The sequence below is a fragment of the Bos mutus genome, chromosome 16 (assembly GCF_027580195.1).
Source record: "Bos mutus isolate GX-2022 chromosome 16, NWIPB_WYAK_1.1, whole genome shotgun sequence".
Taxonomy (NCBI): domain Eukaryota; kingdom Metazoa; phylum Chordata; class Mammalia; order Artiodactyla; family Bovidae; genus Bos; species Bos mutus.
The window spans coordinates 6,307,720-6,324,391 of NC_091632.1; the positions used below are offsets into that span (position 1 = coordinate 6,307,720).

The 16,672-nt window shown below is 60.4% G+C and overlaps 1 protein-coding gene across 1 annotated transcript in view; it reads right to left on the bottom strand.

Moving 5' to 3' along the window:
* PKP1 (plakophilin 1) overlaps window positions 1–16,672 on the bottom strand; it is a 40,268-nt gene that overhangs the window by 13,633 nt on the left and 9,963 nt on the right. Inside the window, 1 exon segment of the mRNA XM_070384654.1 lies at window positions 820–1,214. Coding sequence (XP_070240755.1) covers window positions 820–1,214 — 395 coding nt within the window.

Below are 16,672 nucleotides of genomic sequence, written 5' to 3' on the forward strand. Positions count from 1 at the left end.
ACGGCCAGGACAGTGTGGCGAGCAGCGGAAGGTGTGGCAGTGGCATGGCCCTGGGCGAGCTACCTGGCCCCTCTGAGCCCATCTCTCCCCAGCTCCTAGTCTGGAAGGGCTCTGGGGGTCAGACACAAGGACTGCAGTACCCCCAGGCCCCGCGGAAGGCGGTTAACCCCGCAGCTGCAGGCGGCCCAGGCTATTCAGTCCATGCTGTCTCCCTGCTCCGCCCACAGACCATCCACGTTCAGCAAACATCAAGGAAACAAGTATGGGACCCTGGGGGGGGACCGAGAGCAGCTCCGAGGTTCATGGGGCCCAAGAGCGACCTGTGCCCAAGGCTCTCTATGGGCAGCTCCCCAGCGCTGGATCCTGCCAGCTTTTGTCTTCTGCCCTGTAAGACGGACCCCACCCCTTTCTTGTCGTTGACCCCAGGGCACACTCCTTTGCTCTTTCAGAAGGTGGGGAGAGGATTACCCCCCAAGCCCAGGGAGCCTCAATCCCCGACAGAGTCTGCAGTGCTTGCAGGCTGGTGACGCAGGCTGCAGCCCCAGCAGGGTCTCTGAGCCGGAGGTCTGGGCGGCCTGCCGAGGAGCCTTCCTCCAAAGCTCCCTGGTGATGCCGCGGCTGCTGGTCAGAGGCACACACTGTGAGGATCACTGGCCCAGCCAGCCCCTCACTGCCCTCCTCCCCCGCTCATCACCAGAGGCCCCTTAAAATCCACACGCTTGATGCCTCTGTTCGCTCTCCGGGTTCTGCCTCCCATGCAGGCTGAGACCCCGGGGCCAGCAGTCAGTCCTCCGCCCGCCCCTCACTGTGGGTACTCACTTGGAGCTGGCCCTGGAGTGGCTGAAGGACAGGTCCTTGGTGCAGGAGGTGGATGGGACGCACACGGGGTCCTGCCTGGAGGTGCAGGAGGGCGGGCGCCCCGGGTACTTCTTGACTGCCTTCTGGCCGCTGCACGTGCTGTAGAAGCTGTAGCGGTTCTGGGTGGTCTTGTGGCCCTTGCCACCCAGCGTGCCCTTGCGCAGCGTGCCCCGGGGGTCGCAGTAGAGGTCGGGCTCGCTGCGGCTGGCCTTGATCTTCTGCATGAAGCAGATGTCGCTGCCGGCGCCCGGCGCGGTGCAGCTGCCCCGCGGGTACTGCCGGCCCCAGCTCTCCATCTGGCTGTAGGAGCTGAAGCGCCTGTTGTCAGCCTCCCGCTTGAGGGTCCCATTGTATATCTGGGGGAGAAGTGGAGGGAGGCTCAGCCGGGGTCCCCACCCAGGATCTGCCGCCCGCTACCGCCGCAGTGACGCTCAGAGGGTCCTGGGATGTCTGGTGTGGGGGGAACCTTGACCAGCTTCATAGACGACTTCTCAAACTGCAGGTTGTGACGCCTTATGGATTAGGAAATCAATTTAGCAGACTGTGACCATCATTTAAAGAAAAATGGGATCAAATTATATATATTGGAATTAGAAGATATGAGTGCAGCACATGTAGAAGGGCTGGGCTGTGTGTAAAGTGTGCTGCTTACTGTGGCTTGTAGCCAGAAAAGGTTAGACAGCTGCTGACCAGGTCCCAGAGGGCCTGGTCCAGAGGGGAGCTGGGCTCAGGGAGGAGAGGGGCTTTCCCACGGAGGGAAGTGCAACCGTGGGGCTTGAACCCACGTCCCCGGGCACGGCCCTGCCACCGTGTGTCCTGTGCAGACACCCCAGCTCCCGAGATCACCGAGGCCGCCTGTGCTCCGCGGGGGACTGCTCCCACCCTGGAAGGACTCTCCCATTGTCATTTCTCTGCTAAACTCCTCACCTCACCTCCTGCTGACCAGGGCAAGAAAGCATTCTGGGGGACCTCTCCAAGGTCAAGGGGGTTATCCTGCTCCTGGGCCCCCGGCGCCCACGAGGCGGGCCCGGGGCTGCAGCGGGCACAGGGTGGCCAGGGCTATGCTGTCAGACGGGCATCAGGGGAGTGGTGGGCAAGGCTCAACCGAACGGCAAGGATGGTGAGGTGTCCCCAGGGCTCCGTGTGAGCCCAGCGGGGAGGCGGGCGCCCTTGGAAGAGCCTGCAGAGCTGGGGGTTGGAAGAGCGCGACCTCACGGAACAGAACAGCCAACCGCAGGGCCGGCTCTGACTCACCCGGAGGCCAGAGGACCCACACGCGCTGGAAAAAGCACGTGCACCAGGGCCGACTCGGACTCGGCTCTGCCGGGGTGAGCTGGGGCCCAGAGCCTGCCTGCCCCACCCTGTGAGTGAGTATGAGTGGGTGTGTGTGCGTGTACGCGGGGTCGGGCAGCCCGGTGCGTCCCCTCCACCCAGGTCTAGCCACCGGCCCTCGGCCAGGCCCCCCTCGCCCCGCACGGAGAGCCTTTGGGGCAGACGCCACTGTGGTCAAGCTCCGGTCAGCGGTGACACCAGCTCAGAAGCCCCAGGTCACCCTGGCAACGATGCTCCAGTGCGCTCTGCTCACACCGGCAGGTGTGCACCCTGGCAGGCGCGGCGCTCACCCCCAAACTGGGTCAAACCAGCCACGCCCAACGGTGTGTGAGGTGGGGGAGGCGCCAAGCGACCAGAAGGGACAGAGGTCAGCGGGGCGTGCTGCCGTCTGGGCGTCTGCGGTTGGCTCGCCGCCGCGCGTTACACGGGAGACAGGCGGAAGGTGAGAAACAGGAAGCCGGCCCCCAGGCGGCGGGCCGGAGGCCACGCCCCGCCCCCTCTGGGGAGGAGGCGGATGGCGGCACCTTGGAGCGAAGGCTGAGCCTTAAATGGAAATGCAGCCCAGAGCCTGCCTGTCCGCAGAGACGACACTCCCGGCCCTTGTTCCGACGGTCCCCGGGTCCAAGCCCAGCACACGCAAATGCCGGCATCCTAGCTGGAGCCTGTGACCTTCGCCCCTTTCTTCTACCGGCCCCAAAGGACGGGGGCGCGCGTGCTCAGTGTGCGGGGCGGCAGGGAGAGCTCGACGCGAGGAGGTGTGGGGGGCGCGGCACAGGGTGAGGCTCACAGTAGGGCAGCGGCTGCGGGCTGCCCTGGCGCTCAGACCGGGACCGCGGGCTGCTCAGGCACAAGAGGGGCCCGAGGCCTCACCCAGGGCGGCCCAGGATGGGTGGGGCGGCCTCAGAGCACGGAAGGCAGAGGAGCCTGGTCCGCCCACACAGGCTTTCTGATGGAACGGCGCCCTATTTCTTCAAGCGGGCAGGACAATTCTTCATTGTCCACGATGCCCTGAGCACTGCGGGATATGTGCTGCGCCGGCCCCCAGACCCTAATCGCCAGGAGCACCTCACAGCCGCTGTGGCCAGGGAGAACGCCCCGCGCACTTCCCAACTCTGCCTCGCGGGTCCCGAGCAGCCACGCGCCAGACCGAGGAGCGGGCAGCTCAGTGCTAGCCAGGCCGGGGCGCCCGGCTCACCCCACGCACAGACAGCGGTCTGCTGGCAGTGCCCTCGGCTTTGCCTACAAAGGACAGTGAGCACACACACGCGCATACACACACGCTCACATACACACATACGCTCACACATGCACACACACGCGCACGCACATGCTCTCACATGCTCACACGCATGCGCACATGTTCACACTCACGCATACATATGCTCACGCATGCACACATACACCCATGCTCACATGTGCGTGCACACGCACATGCATGCCCATGCTCACACATGCGCACACGCTCACATGCAGACATGTACACGCACGCACACATGTTCACACACACACAACACATGCACACACATGCTCACATGCACTTGCACACACCTATACACGGTCACATGCACACACATGCTCACGCTCACACACATGCACAGACACGCACACACACATGTTCACAAACATGCATGCACACACATGCTCACATGCACATGCTCACCCATGCACACGCCCCCACATGCTCACACATGCACACACATACACATGCTCACACATACATGCATGCACACACATACAAACATGCTCACACACACACACATACCCCACACACGCATGCACGCACACACACGCACCTGTGCCCTGTGGTCTGCTTATCTCATGCTTCCTTGGGAAAGGCCAGCCTCAGATGTCTCGGAACATGCCAGAGGCTAGAACCCTGGGAGAGCCTGGGAGCAGAGCTGACCAGAGAGCAGCCTGCGGACACCTGGGGGGCTCCGGACAGACATGTTTCTGTACTGGAACCACCCAGCGAGCCTCGCCGGGCCAGGCCCTGCTCTGCTCCCACTTCAGCTAATGACTGAGCTCTCGTAACCCATTTTTCTCCCTCTCCCCTTCCTTCGTGGAGAAGTGGGGAATTCTGCCCACCTCTGAGTGCCCCCCAACCCATCTCCTCAATGTAAGCTGTCTTCCCACCCCTCTTGAGATTGGAAAGTCCTCAGAGGCGAGGAGTCCGGTCCTATGGGCAACTAGACCCCAGTAAAGCAACCTGGACTGGGGCCTCAAGCCCCTGAGCGCAGGCATCCCCCATCTCCCCCCCTTCTTGGGCTGCGGCAGCCAGAGGTGCACAGGGCAGGCCCGGATGAAAAGGAGGTCTGTGTCCTGCCTGTTAGCCCATCCTGAAACCAAGCCTCGCCGGGCAGGTGGGGCTGGGCAAACCGGCTCCGGGTGAACACACCCAGCCCTCCTGCCCAGACACGCCCAGCAGAGAGTCACCACAGAGGCCCTCAGTGAGAGCCAGCTGGGGCCACTTCGTGGGGTCCTCACCCTCCTGGCCTGGTGAGGGGCTCCTGAAGAACCCAGACTGGAGACGCCTCGGGGACAGACCTCTCCTGCCATCTCACTGCACCCGCTCAGCACCCAGCCAGGGCCCCGCCCAGGGGAGCAGACAGACCACAGCCCGCCATCTTCCTGGACAGCATTCAGGATGGCACCACAGCCAGTGCAGGTGGCAGGGGGCCTTCCCACGTGACGCACTGGCCCGGGGTCTGGAGGGCACAGAGCCCCTCCCAGCAAGGGCTCCCAGGGAACTCGGGGCCCAGGGCGTGGGGAGCTTCCCAGGGATGGGGTGACTGCTTACTCAGCAATTTGCATCAGCGTGGGAACCACCGGCCTGAGTCACCAAAGGTGGAACCTGGGCGGGGGCGGGGTGGGGGCGTGCCAGTCCCTGCCCCCTCCGGCGCACCACTCCCTCCCTGGCTGGGAGCAGCAGCCTGCCCTGGGCCAGCCTCCCTTCCTTCCCAGGCATGGGGCTTGGTGCAGAGCGTGAAGGACAGACAGCAGCCCTGGGCTCGGAGGCCCTGCCGTCTGGGCCGGAGGCAGCTGTGGGGGGTGCCCTGCCCTGTGGTCCCCCAGGCTGGGAGAAGCTGCCCCAGGGGCCCATCACCTGCACCCAGAGACGACAGTGCCCACTCAGGGGCCCTGGCTTGTGAACTGGATGCTGCTGGTGGGTGACCAGCTCGCAGGCTGCAGGGAGCACACGGAGATCTGGAATCACTGATGCCAGCTGCCAGGCATCTTCTAGCGCCTGATTTGTTTAATGTGGATAAAATGAAAGTTTTGAGGTCCATTCTGGGAGCAAAGATCTCACCAGAGAGCTGGCTGACAATGGCTAGTGTTCCTTGTAACCTGGGACGGTGGGATCGGGGCTCACAGAGACCAGGCGGTGGTGAGAACAGTCATGGTAACTCAGAGAGGTCTTCTGAAGTATCTGACTGTGAGGCCCGAAGAGAAGAGCCTGTGATGCTCCAGGCTGTAGCCTATGGGGCTGTCTCAAGGCCCTGCTCTTTCCAGAGAGAGAAATCGCGGCCCTGAAAAGGAGCATCCTGCTGTCCTGGGCTCTGGGCCCACGTCTGCTCTCAGAACGGCAGGCATCAGGCTACCACGGCTCTGCTGTTCCCAGTGATGGGGCAGGGGGTGGGGCCGGTATACTTGGTCATCCCGCACCTTGAGAGCTGACCTCCACGACACATGATGTCCGAAGAAACAATGGTGTGAGCTCCCGCTCCAGCACCCAGCTCAGGTACTGAGTTCCAGCACCCAGCTCCAGCACCCAGCTCCAGCACCCAGCTCCGGTACTCAGCTCCAGCCCCCAGCTCCAACATCCAGCGTGGGTACTCAGTTCCAGCACCCAGCTCCAACACCCAACTCAGGTACTGAGTTCCAGCACCCAGTTCCAACACCAAGCTTGGGTACTCAGCTCCAACACCCAGCTCAGGTACTGAGTTCCAGCATCCAGCTCTAACACCCAGCTCAGGTACTCAGCTCCAGCAACCAGCTCAGGTACTCAGCTCCAGCACCCAGGTCTGCCTTCACATCCTGCTTCCTGCTCCATCACTGAATTGTGGGAGAGACTGGGTCTTCTGAAACTCTCGCCCTGCACACCTGAGACAGGCTTTCCTCAGCTCCTGACCCCCTAGGATAGGTCTGGGGAACTGGGACTTTGGGTTTCACATGCAGACATCTCCGCTTCACTTTGGGAAGGACCCCCTGGCAGGGGACTGCCTTTCAGAGGCAGCTCTCAACAGGCCCAAGAGGCAAAGGAGCCCTGAGCGTCAGCCACCGTTCACGGGCTCAGACCAGTCCGAGGCACGGTCCTTGCACCCTCTTGGAGCCCCAAGTTCTTTTGAACCCAGAGGCAGCTCCTTGGTTCCAGTGGTGGTTCATCCTGGGGACCCCTGGCCCTTCCAAGGCTCCCACGTGAAATAACCCCTGGAACCTCAGACGAAGGGTGGACTCCTGAGAGACCGCACCTGAGGGTGAGGGAGACTCCTGGGCCAGGCACCCCACCTTGTGCCAGGGGTCTGGGGGATCGCTGGGCCCCGACTTGCCCCTGAGCACTAAGCCAGGAGATGAAGGCCAGACGCCCCGAGGTGGCAACGTCCTCAGGGCGGATTCTTCCTTGGAAACTGCGCGGTGAAGGAAGCACCGCTGCTGGGGAGACAGTCATGATTTCACAGGAAGGTTGGCTGGAAGCTCCAGGGTTTGGTGACCGAGCCCTGCTCTGGAAGGTGAGCCTGTGCACATGTGCACACACACTGCTACACGCATACCTGCCTGTGTGGGACACACGTCACTCCACTGAGATCTTCACACATCACGTCACTTCACAAAGCGACCCCACGGGGAAGGTCTTTGGAGCCTTGAGCCTATGATCGCTGTTGTAGCAGGGCTGGCACTTCAGTTTGCAAAGATGCCCCCAGTCATCCCCTGGACATATTGCAAGGACATCAAACCAGTCAATCCTAAAGGATATCAACCCTGAATACTCATTGGAAGGACCGACACTGAAGCTGAAGCTCCAATACTTTGGCCACCTCATGTGAAGAACTGACTCATTGGAAAAGACCCTGATGCTGAGAAAGATTGAAGGCGGGAGGAGAAGGGGATGACAGAGGATGAGATGGCTGGATGGCATCACTGAGTCAATGGACATGAGTTTGAGCAAGCTCCAGGAGACAGTGAAGGACAGAGAGGCCTGGCGTGCTACAGCCCACGGGGTCACAAGGAGTCGGACACGACTGAGCAACTGAACAACAACAGCTCCTTGTGCTGGAGCCTCACAACCCCTGCCTCCCACCCGGATGACGTTCAGGACAGACTGCAGAGCTCTCTCCCATAGCATCTCTCTCTCTCTCTCTCTTTTTTTTGGCTGCACTGTGTGGCATGTGGGATTTTAGCTCTTAGACCAGGGATTGAACCCGCAGCCCCTGGAGTGGAAGCCCAGAGTCTTAACCACTGCTACCAGGGAAGGCCCTGAGAGCATTTCATAATCTTAGAGAACTTGAGGCCAGGCCAAGGCCACACAGCTAAGATGCGGCAGACTCTGAAGCAGGACTAAGACCTTCGACCTCTCCCGGATTTCGTCCTCCGGCCACCCGGCCGCCAGAGTCTGGTGACACGCGTGCCATCTAGTGGCCCAGAGCCTCTGCAGCTGGGGCCCTACAGCAGCCGTGGCCCCCGCCCCGGCACCTCCAGTGTCAGTCGGCTCAGCGCCTGGGAAACCACCTCCCCTGGGCCCCCGACCCTGGCAGCGCCTGCCTCCGTCGTTGGCTGACAGTGGGAGATGCTCAAGAAGAGCGCGGGTGCCTGGCTGGGCGACACACGACACGGCTCCATGCCCACAGGACCGGGCGGAGGCCCTCTCTCCCAAGGGACGCCTGTGATCGGTACACGGCTGCCTGGCGAGGTCACGGGAGGAGGGCAAGACGAGTGAGTGTGGAGTCAGGTCAAGGCTGAGCTCCTGGAATCAGCCAGGCCTTGCTGTGCTTCCCGGGGCCCTAGAAGCCCGCCACCTCGCTCCCCACCCTGGGGGCACTCAGAGGGAGGAGAAGGGCCTGCCCCAAGCCCCCCAGCTCCTTCCCGGCCTCCTGCACAGCACCCCGCCCTTCCTCCCACTCTGTGGGCCTCCTGGAACTTTTTTTCCACCTTGATTCCCACGAGGAGAAGGCCCAAGCTGGTGCCAGAATGTGTCTTTAACATTTGCCAACCTCCCTTTTCTGGGTAGGGAAAAAAAAAAGCCATCCCTCTATGGACTTAAATAAGGATACTTTTTTTTCTCTCTCTCTCTCTTGCGTTACTGATACAAAGTTTCCTTTCAAAATGAATGCACCGAAATTTAAAAGTCAGTCTATTAAAATTAAGGAATAATTGTTGGTGTCATGATTTTGTGAAAAGTGGAGATCAGATGCCCAGGTTCCCTGGCAGGGACAGCGGGACAGGAGTTCTGGACAAGGGGCCCCAAGGTCAGTGCCCCAGGGCCGGATCTCCCCAGGGTGGCTGTGCACCCTTGGGCCATCCCCTCATGCCTCTGAGCCTGCATTTCCCCAACCAGGGTGGGCCCTGCAGGCTTCTGCCTTTGGGCGTCTATGATTCAGCCGGATTGCAGTTGGACATGTCCTTCTCCCCAGCTCAGAGCTTGGGAACGAACCCACCAGCCTGCCCTCGTCCCCTTCCTGGCCACACCCTCGTACAGCTGTGGGGGTGCAGCCCCCCAGCTGCCTCCCTCCCCAGCTGTGTCTACCTCCCATCACCTGTCCCGATTTGGGTTTTCAGCTGAGTTTGCTCTCCCCAAGCAGGAAGGCCTCCGTAGAGACAGGGTGGGGTGGGGTGGGGGTGTGGGGGGGCGTGGTGGGGGCCCTGGGCTAGGAGGCTGGGCCCCACCCTAGCGAGGGGTGGGGGCTTCATCCACCAGCTTGGGAAAGGCTGCTTGCTGCTCTTGTCCCGCTGAGCCTGGTGACAAAGGAAGCCGCAACGCAAGGGAAGGCAGGCAGCAGACCCCTGCCGGTGTTTTGGCACCCCCGCCCCCTGCTCCCCGCTCTGGAGCCGAGCAGGAGAGGCGGGAGACCAGGTCTGGGCCGCCTGTCCGGCCTGAACACCCCCCGCAGCGTGGACTGGGCTCTGGACCGGTTCTGCCGAGTGGACCTGTGAGGCATCTGCTGGGCCAGGCCCTGCACCGTGCTGGAGCCTGGTCTCCCCGCTAATAAATCGGAACCCCAAGGCCCAGTTCGCTCTGATCCCACCAGGATGCCAGGACAGGAAGTGGAGACAAGATGGGGGACAGCAAACTGCCCTGCTGCTGATGAGGCTCCCAGGCCCAGCCCCCTCGCTCTGCGCCCATGCAGCGTGAAGGCAGGGGCCCAGCCGGCCCTGCCTGTCTGCTCACCCAGAGCCCCGGGGTCCCGTCCCCAAGCCTCCCGGACACCAGGAACCAGGGCTGGGGCTGACCTGGTCCTGCCGCCCGCCACTGACGCCCAGGAGATGAGGCTGGAGGTTAGGTGGCTCTGCCACCCACCACAGCACCTCATCCCAGCCTCTCAAGCTGTTGTTGTTTTTAACTGGCGAGTTAGGGCTTTAAAGATTGGTTGGCTGAGGTTAGTTCTTGTCAGGACTTACAAAAAAAAAAGGCAAAACCAAAACACACTAATTTTCTTCTGGCACGAAATAAAGAAGCTTGTGATTGGCCCTGAGTCTTCAAATCTTCCCTCCAAGGTTTCGGAGGCTCTGAGGTGACTCGTGAGAAGGAAGGCGAGCCCGACAGTGGCTCATGGGGAGCGGCCTTCCTAGGAAGACGCTGACCGGAAGCGGCAGGTGGATTAAAGCCAAGAATATGTAAACGCAGGCTCCGTCCTCTCCCAGAGGATGGCACGCCCCTTCCCGAGCCCCATGGGGAAGGACCACTGCAGACTGTCCGGGCGGGCAGAGTCCGACCTTCCGGCGCACTGAGGCCCTGCGGGCACACGTCTCCCCGAGCACGCCCCCTGCCCCGCCGGGGCCCACCAGCTGGGACCCAGCCAGGTGACATCCTGCCTTCGCTGGGGCCTGGCCCCTGGCACTGCCCTACTCGGGGGAATGGCCCTGCCTGGTGAACTCTCAGACAGGAGTGTCCAGGGGCCCGGTGCCAGCCCCATGCCTGGGCACTCCCCTGCCCCTGCTGTCTGCGAAGGGCAGCCCTCCAAGCTCAGTTCCCTGCCCAGAGCTGCTCTGGGACTCTGCCTGCATGGCTCCCCGCTGCACCCTCTTCCTTCCAAGCCCCCAGGTGCCAGCTTCTCTCCCCCAAGTGAGGACACCTGACACAGGACTTCAGAGCCAAGGAGGCCCTGCTGGTGAACTTGGGGTCCGGCCGCGGCCAGACGGGGGCCGCTCCTACCGGGAAAGGAGTGGGGGGCGCCCCTGGCCCCACGCCCTCGTCTCCCCTCTCGGGCACATTCTGTCCCTCGGCAGCAGGATCGTTGCCTCTTCTTGCCCGGCAAGAGCCCGGGGCCCTTGGGACTGGGTAGGGGTGCGTCACTGCTGGCAGAGGACCCGGGCTGGCAAGCACCTAGACCACTCCCTTTGGGGGCAGGAGCCGTGCCCGCCTGGACGGGGCTTGCTTCTCCGCCGGGACTTTCCAAACCGATCAGAGAACCCAGAGGGGGTAGCAGGGCAGGAGGCAGGCCTGGGCTTTCAAGGAGGTGGTTTCTAGGGGCTTCCTCTCCTCTGTAAGGCGTTTGAGGGCCCACCTCCTCTCTGTAAAGCGAAGGGCAATGAAGCCTGAGCAGCTCTGTGGCTGCTGCAAGGGTTAATTAGCCACGGTTTCCCTGGTGACCAGCCCAGATGACAGCAGAAGGCAGTGCACCCACAGGCCTGGGGGCGGCCCCGCCCAACCCTGCCCGGAGACCACCGTCAGGCCCTGGCAGCCGCTCAGGGGCTGCTCTCCAGCCACACAGAGCCTGAAAAGTCAGGGCTGAAGGGGCCCTCCACTAGGATCTCATCCAACAGCCTTCCTCCAAGGATGAGAAAGGCCTCAAGAGATGAGCCCCAGGTCCCTCTGCTCATAGCAGCCGATGAGAGCAGAATCGAAGCCTCCAACTTGATTGGTACATCCTGTCCACAGCCCCGCCTGCCCTCGAAACAGGAATTCTCACCCATTGTGGAGACAGGCAAGCTGAGGCTAAGAACGGGTCCCTCCATACCACCTGCCTCTGGGAGGAGTCTGTTTGCTAGCACAGACAGTCTGTTCCTCTGCCTCAAGGGCAAGAGTCCCACCACATTCTCTCCGGCAGCCCCTCACCCGGCCCCCGCAGACCCTGCGCACACGCAGCTCCCAGAGCCTGGGTTCCCGTTGCCCACCGAGCCTTGCAAAGCCCAGCCCTCTCATCGACAGAAGGGGGCCTCCGGGCACCTCAGGGTGTTGCGTGCCCACCCCCCTCAGGGAGGGGGTCCCAGCACATGGAGGCCACTAACATGTCAGTGAGCATGCATAGCTGAGAAGAGGCCGAGAGGAAGATTCGTAGTGGATCCTGGGTGTTTTCTTCACATAACTGTTTTTCCCTCCAACAGTACCAGTCTGCTTGTGTGACCTTGGTTTGACCTTGGTTTCCCAAACAGAGCCTGGGCCCTCAGCAGTGAGAGCACAAAGTCCTCAGCACTGGACTGCGCTGAAAAACTGAAAGTCACTCAGTCATGTCCGACTCTTTTCGACCCCATGAACTATACATGGAATTCTCCAGGCCAGAATTCTGGAGCGGGTAGCCATTCCCTTTTCCAGGGGATCTTCCCAACCCAGGGGTTGAACCCAGGTCTCCTGCATTGCAGGCAGATTCTTTACCAGCTGAGCCACAAGGGAAGCCCAAAAATACTGGAGTGGATAGCCTTTCCCTTCTCCAGGGGATTTTCCCAACCCAGGGGTTGAATCCAGGTCTCCTGCATTGCAGGCGGATTCTTTACCAGCTGAGCTACAAGGGGAGCCCAAGAATACTGGGATGAAGTAGAAAAATAGAGTCAATGGCCAGAATGAACACAGAATCTCCACTGGTCATTCTCCTGGGGAGTCTGGCCCTCCGAGCTCTGGTCTGGTGTAACTGAGCACAGAGAAGGGGTTCAACACGGTGCCCCCGGGGGTACCCTAGCCCAGACTGCCTGGCAGCTGCTACCGTATGGGATCAGCTCCCGGCAGGATGCTCTCAGCCTGTCCACAGCCAAAGCACCTCTTTCCCGTGTGACGCCGAGAGGGATGGAATGCTCATGACGCACTTGTTGGTTTGTGGAAAACCCTCCAGGCTGGAGGCGCAAGTGAAGGAGACTGACACCGTAACCCAGAGCCTTTCCCAGGAAAGGCTCCTGGGAAACCCAACCTGTCCACGGGCTGCAGCCTCGACCAGGACATGCCAGGGTGAGAGCAGCCCGCTTCCAGGGACCTGGTACAAGGACCCTCAGAGGGGCCAGCAGCCTCCCTTCACTCCCCTAAGAAATTCTGTCTGGGTCCCCAGCCTAGGAGACGGCACTTAGGGGGTCTTGTTTATATTACAGGGAATAAGTGGGAATACACAGTGACCTGCAAGCACAGGACACCCAGCTAAATCTGAAGATCAGACCAGAACAAATAACATTTTAGGATAAACAGGCCTCCAAAATTGCATTCCTTTATATTTTACTGTGCAGCCCATCCTGACCTCCATTGACTCTGACGGCTGAGGGACTCAAGTCCAGGAAGGAAAAAAGGGCCGCTGCCCTGCAGCTCTTGGTGGTGGGGAGGAAGGGGTGGGTGTGGGTGGGGGCGGCAGGGAGCAAGTGAGCGGATGTGAAGTCATGGGTATTGTCTGAGTCCCCAGAACGGGCTGTAGGGCTAAAATACGGAGATTGATGTCTGGAGTGAGGACAGGAAAATCCGGCAGGGCGAGAGCCCGGAGGCGGGGTCCAGTCTGCTCCCCGTCACCAGCCACGAGACCCTGGGCCTCACGGGGCCGGGGAGCCTCAGCTGTGCAGCGTCAGCCTCGGTGGGCTCCGACACTCCCCAAGCCTGGTCCTGAGGACAGGGCTGGGCACGCCCCACCCTTCGGCTCAGCTCACCCACTCCCCTTTCCCCAAGGTTCTGGACTCTGGGCTCTAGCCGTGTGCCGCCCTGTAGACTCAGTCTCCAAGGGCCAGGAGGCTGGAACGAGCAGAAGAGAATGGACAACTGACTGGCCAAGGCTTTTCTCTGGACCGGTTCTTTCCCTCGAGCCCCTGGGTGGTGTGTCAGAGTCACTGTGCTTCATTCTATTACACACCCTCTACGTCCAACTTTCTTGACTTGTGATATGTCTGTGTACACGTGTGCTAAATCACTTCACTCGGGCCCAGCTCTTTTCGACCCCATGGGCTGTAGCCCACCAGGCCCTCTGTGCATGGGATTCTCCAGGCAAGAGTACTAGAGTGGGTTGCCATGCCCTCTTCCAGGGGATCTTCCTGACCCAGGAATCAAACCCTTGTCTAACATCTCCTGCATTGGCAGGTGGGTTCTTTACCACTAGGTGCCACCTGGTAAGACTGACTTGTAATATAAATGGTTGTAGATTACAAGTAGTATAAGTAATATGATGACATATATATATCTGGAGAGGGAAATGGCAACCCTACTCTGGTACTCTTGCCTGGAGAATCCCTTGGACAGAGGAGCCTGGTGGGCTACAGACCATGGGGTCTCAGAGTTGGACATGACTGAGAGACTGACACACACATATATATATCTCATCTATATTTTTTAAATTAGAAGACTATTGCTGAAATAGAATATAAGGTAGAATCCTAAGGCTTTTTAAACACCTTTAGAACTTTCCTTTCTGGAACCGCCCACAGGTGCTTGGCATATTTAAATAAAATCCATGCTCAAGGGTAGCCAATCTTTGTTATCTGAAGTTGATTCAATGTCCCAAGCCTGAGAAGTGAGGGTCTCAGAGGGCTGACTGTCGTTTCTGCTCAAACACAGGTCCTGACAGCACAGAAATGGGGCTGGTTTTCCTAGGGGGCCCCTAAAATGGCGCTAAAGACCAGTATATTTTATGAAGCTTTTTTAGGGTCACGAGTAACGGCAGAGCTGGCGCAATCCTGCGGCACAGCCACCGAGGCCTGCGTTCGCCTTGCCCGCGTCCTCTCTGGGTTCCTCCCAGTTCCCTACTTCTCTGCGGGGAGCTGGAGGCTCCTCTGAGGAGGGTCCGCGTGCCCCGTGCGCCCCCAGCCCCGCCCTCTGGGCCGGTTTCTGGGGAGGGGATGGGGCTGAAGCCCCCTGGCGCGGGCGCACCGTCCCTGGGACAGCCCCTTGGCCTGAGGCTCTCCCTGCATCTCCGCCGCTGCCCGCTGCTCCGCGGCCCGAGTCCCGACCTGCTGGGTTCCGCCGTCCTGGCTGACACGTGCTGGCTCCAGCATCAATTCTTCCACCACCATCCCCCGCCCCTCCCGCCGCCAAATCCCCGTGTGCGCGCAGCTGTGCGCTGTTCCCAGAAGCCTCCTGAGCGGAGCGGAGCCAGGACGTGCCCCGACAGCGCCGGCCCTGAGTCATGTCTTAAGTCCCGCCAGCAGGCCCTGGAGGGAGGGGTTCTCACCAGGTGTCAGCAGGCAGGCACCGCGGGGGTGGGGGCGGCGGGGACGGACTCAATGGGCGGGAGAAACACTCAGCCCTGCCACACTCAGGCTCTGGGAGCAAGCCCTGGGAAGAGCTCCGCGTAGCCCTATCCAAAGGTCCGCTGAGACAACGCCTCCCGGTCCACCTGACGGGAGCAGTCCGGGGCATGGACCCAGGGCAGGTGAAGCACCCACGGAGGGGAGCGCCGGCACCCGGCGGTCAGAGCTTGATCCAGAGCCACAGCGCCCAGGTTCCGATTGGGCAACGCACCGCCATGAAGACACACAGCAACTGCTCAGTCAGCAGCTTACTCATCCTCGCTGCCGGTCCCGTCCAGGGGCCTGCCCTCCTCACTCCTCGCCCTTTCCATGGCATTATAAGTCATCCCCAGATTCTGCCTGGTCATCCGTCTACGTGTCAAAGCCTTTTGCTCACATCTGTGCCTGAACTACCAACCTGCTGGGCCCACTGTGCTCAGCAGGTATTGGCCCTGGTGTTACCAACTGACATCAAGAATCTGAAAAAAGAGGGCAAATGAATGCACAGCAAACCTAGTTAAACCTGTGACATGCAAGAAAGGCGAGTCCCCCTGTCTGAGCTACCAGGGAAGCCCAGTCCTCCCTGCTGCTGCTAAGCTGCTAAGTCGCTTCAGTCGTGTCCGACTCTGCGACCCCAGAGACGGCAGCCCACCAGGCTCCCCCGTCCCTGGGATTCTCCAGGCAAGAACACTGGAATGGGTTGCCATTTCCTTCTCCAATGCAGGAAAGTGAAAAGTGAAAGTGAAGTCGCTCAGTCGTGTCCGACTCTTAGCGACCCCATGAACTGCAGCCCACCAGGCTCCTCCGTCCATGGGATTTTCCAGGCAAGAGTACTGGAGTGGGGCCAAGTCCTCCCTAATGAGCCTCAATAAGACCTCAAGGAGGAAGGAATCAAGGGGATGACAAAGAACATGTAACTTGTAGATCACCCACCTCTCTCTTGCCCAGGACCTGGACAATCAGGGTGACATCTGTGAGCAACGTGGGCTCAAAGCCAGAGCTGCTGAAACCCGAGCCCCAGCGCACAGAGCCCAGCGTCTCCTGGAAAAGCTGTCCCCGCTGCACAGGCCTCAGGGGCCTCGCAGAACTCCTGGAGCAGTACAGGCTGATGTGGACGTTAGCAAAAATAAAGTCACGGAATCTGCAGACTGGGCGAAAACCTGGGCGTCGCCTAACCCAGCACCCCGATCTGGAGGAGCAGGAGACTCCTGTGTGGGCTTGTGTGGTTGAACCAGAGCATCTGGTTCAGTGCTTGGCGTGGAGTTAGGGCCAAAGAGGTATTTGCCCAGTAATGGGTGATGGGCACAGCGGGTGAGGCCACAGAGGACGGTGACAGGGCCAGGATGGAGGCATCGAGGACAGTCTCTTGCTCAGCTTTTTTAATGCATATTGTTTCATTTAGTCCTGACGACAACCCAGAGGTAGACTCTGTCAGACCCGTCCTACATGTGGAGAGACTAAGGCACAGAAGACTCTGGCCCAAGGTCACAAGCCCAGTAGCAGCACAACTAGAATCTGAATGTGAGTCTGTCCAACTTACAAACTCAAGCCATGCCGCCCTGGCACACACCCTCACTCCAGAGCTGCCATGCCGTGCCCTGGCACACACCCTCTTACTCCAGAGCTGCCGCCGCCATGGACGCCCCCGCCCCCAGCCTCAGGGGACCTCCAGAGTCCCGTCCTTGGTCATCAGCACACACTGAGGAGAGGGGACCCCTGGGGATTTTCCTAGAAATATCTAAATATGCCCATGACCGGACCACAAGAATTCAAACTTCTTTCAGATCCATGAGTAAATCGGACATAGGAGAAAATGGACTTAAAAAAAAAAAGGATGTTTTCTTTATGCCTTTTCTAAAATGTTCTC